The sequence below is a fragment of the Etheostoma cragini genome, unplaced genomic scaffold, assembly GCF_013103735.1.
Source record: "Etheostoma cragini isolate CJK2018 unplaced genomic scaffold, CSU_Ecrag_1.0 ScbMSFa_367, whole genome shotgun sequence".
Lineage (NCBI taxonomy): Eukaryota > Metazoa > Chordata > Actinopteri > Perciformes > Percidae > Etheostoma > Etheostoma cragini.
The window spans coordinates 34,413-35,832 of NW_023267961.1; the positions used below are offsets into that span (position 1 = coordinate 34,413).

Genomic DNA, 1,420 nt, shown 5'->3' on the forward strand with positions numbered 1-1,420 from the left:
AATATAATATAATATAATATAATATAATATAATATAATATAATATAATATAATATAATATAATATAATATAGTATAATTAAATATAATATAATATAATATAATGTAATCATATAATATAACATAACATAACATAACATAATAACCAACCTGAAGTGGGCCTCCAGCAGCTTGGCGTCCTGGTTCTCCAGGTGCCCGCTTTCCACGTCGCAGACCAGAACCTCGGCGCACCGCCGCGCCCCGCAGGAGTCCAGGATGCCGCTCAGCTGCCGCGTCACCTGCAGCAGGTAGTGGAAGTCCCGCCCCTCGCTCCGGCTGGACGTCACCACGGTAACCAGCAGGTCGGGGCGCCGGGCGGCGTCGCCGACTCTGGCCGCCGCCGCCGTGGCGCTCTGCCAGAAGAGCAGCGCCCCGCGGCCCCGGTCCAGGCTCCGCTGCAGCGCCGCCTCGCTCATGGAGTCCAGGTACGCGGAGCGCAGGAAGAAGTAGGAGTAGAGCATCCGGTGGCAGCACAGCGGCAGGACCACGCCGAACGTCACCGCGCACAACGCCGCCGCCCGCACCGCGGGGTTGGACCACCGCAGGGACTGGCTGAGGGACGCTCGGCACCGAGGCATCGCTGACGTGGCCAACTGTCACTGACCAATGAGAAGAGAGGACAGGGGTGAGACAGGGGTGAGACAGGTAGCATATAAGAAGCTAACAAGATGCTAACAAGATGCTAACGAGATGCAAACGAGATGCTAACGATATGCCAAAAAGATGCTAACGAGATGCTAACGAGAAACTTCTATAACGTCTGAAGTAGTCTCCGAGATGCTAATGAGATGCTAACGAGATCCTAACGAGAGACTTCTGTAGCGTCTGAAGTAGCCTCCGAGATGCTAACGAGATGCTAACGAGAGACTTCTGTAACGTCTGAAGTAGCCTCCGAGATGCTAACGAGATGCTAACGAGATGCTAACGAGATGCTAACGAGAGACTTCTGTAACGTCAACACAGTAAAAATGGACCTACATAACGAAGTTAGTTCACAGCTAGCTTAGCTACAAGTTAGCATCAAACACAACAAAGGCTGTCAGTTGAATGGTGTTTTGAGCTAACATTAGCATCAATCAACCAATCTGAGCATGCTCGACTCACATTGGGCGGAGTCACCAACAACAACAACATTCACCGGGGAATTCCCAGCACGCACTGGGTGGAGAACGGGCCCGGGGGGGTTCAGTTTGGTCGTCTGTAGAAAGAGACAAGAGGAAATTTTGTTTCTCTCAGTTATTGTAGAAAACCATGGCAACCACAGCGCCGGGGTGCAGATCAACATCAAAAAGTTGGTTAGTGGTTAGAAACTCTTAGGTACTCTATTAATGTTCTACACACACACACACACACACACACACACACACACACACACACACACAC

General features: G+C 50.4%; 2 protein-coding genes across 4 annotated transcripts in view; both read right to left on the reverse strand.

Annotated features, from left to right (window-relative positions):
- The window catches only part of pgap4 (post-GPI attachment to proteins GalNAc transferase 4), a 2,095-nt gene extending 854 nt beyond the window's left edge, over positions 1 to 1,241 (reverse strand). The window contains exons 1-2 of the mRNA XM_034866018.1: positions 1,142 to 1,241; positions 149 to 630 (exon numbers count right to left, since the gene is read on the reverse strand). Of these exons, the coding sequence (XP_034721909.1) occupies positions 149 to 630; positions 1,142 to 1,171 (512 nt within the window). The 5' untranslated portion in view covers positions 1,172 to 1,241. The remainder of the gene's footprint in view (positions 1 to 148; positions 631 to 1,141) is intronic.
- Positions 1 to 1,420, reverse strand: part of LOC117940896 (NACHT, LRR and PYD domains-containing protein 12-like) — a 35,506-nt gene that overhangs the window by 25,941 nt on the left and 8,145 nt on the right. For all 3 annotated transcript variants that reach the window (XM_034866020.1, XM_034866021.1, XM_034866019.1), the window contains exon 2: positions 161 to 168. The gene's annotated coding sequence lies outside the window, so the exon portion shown is untranslated. The remainder of the gene's footprint in view (positions 1 to 160; positions 169 to 1,420) is intronic.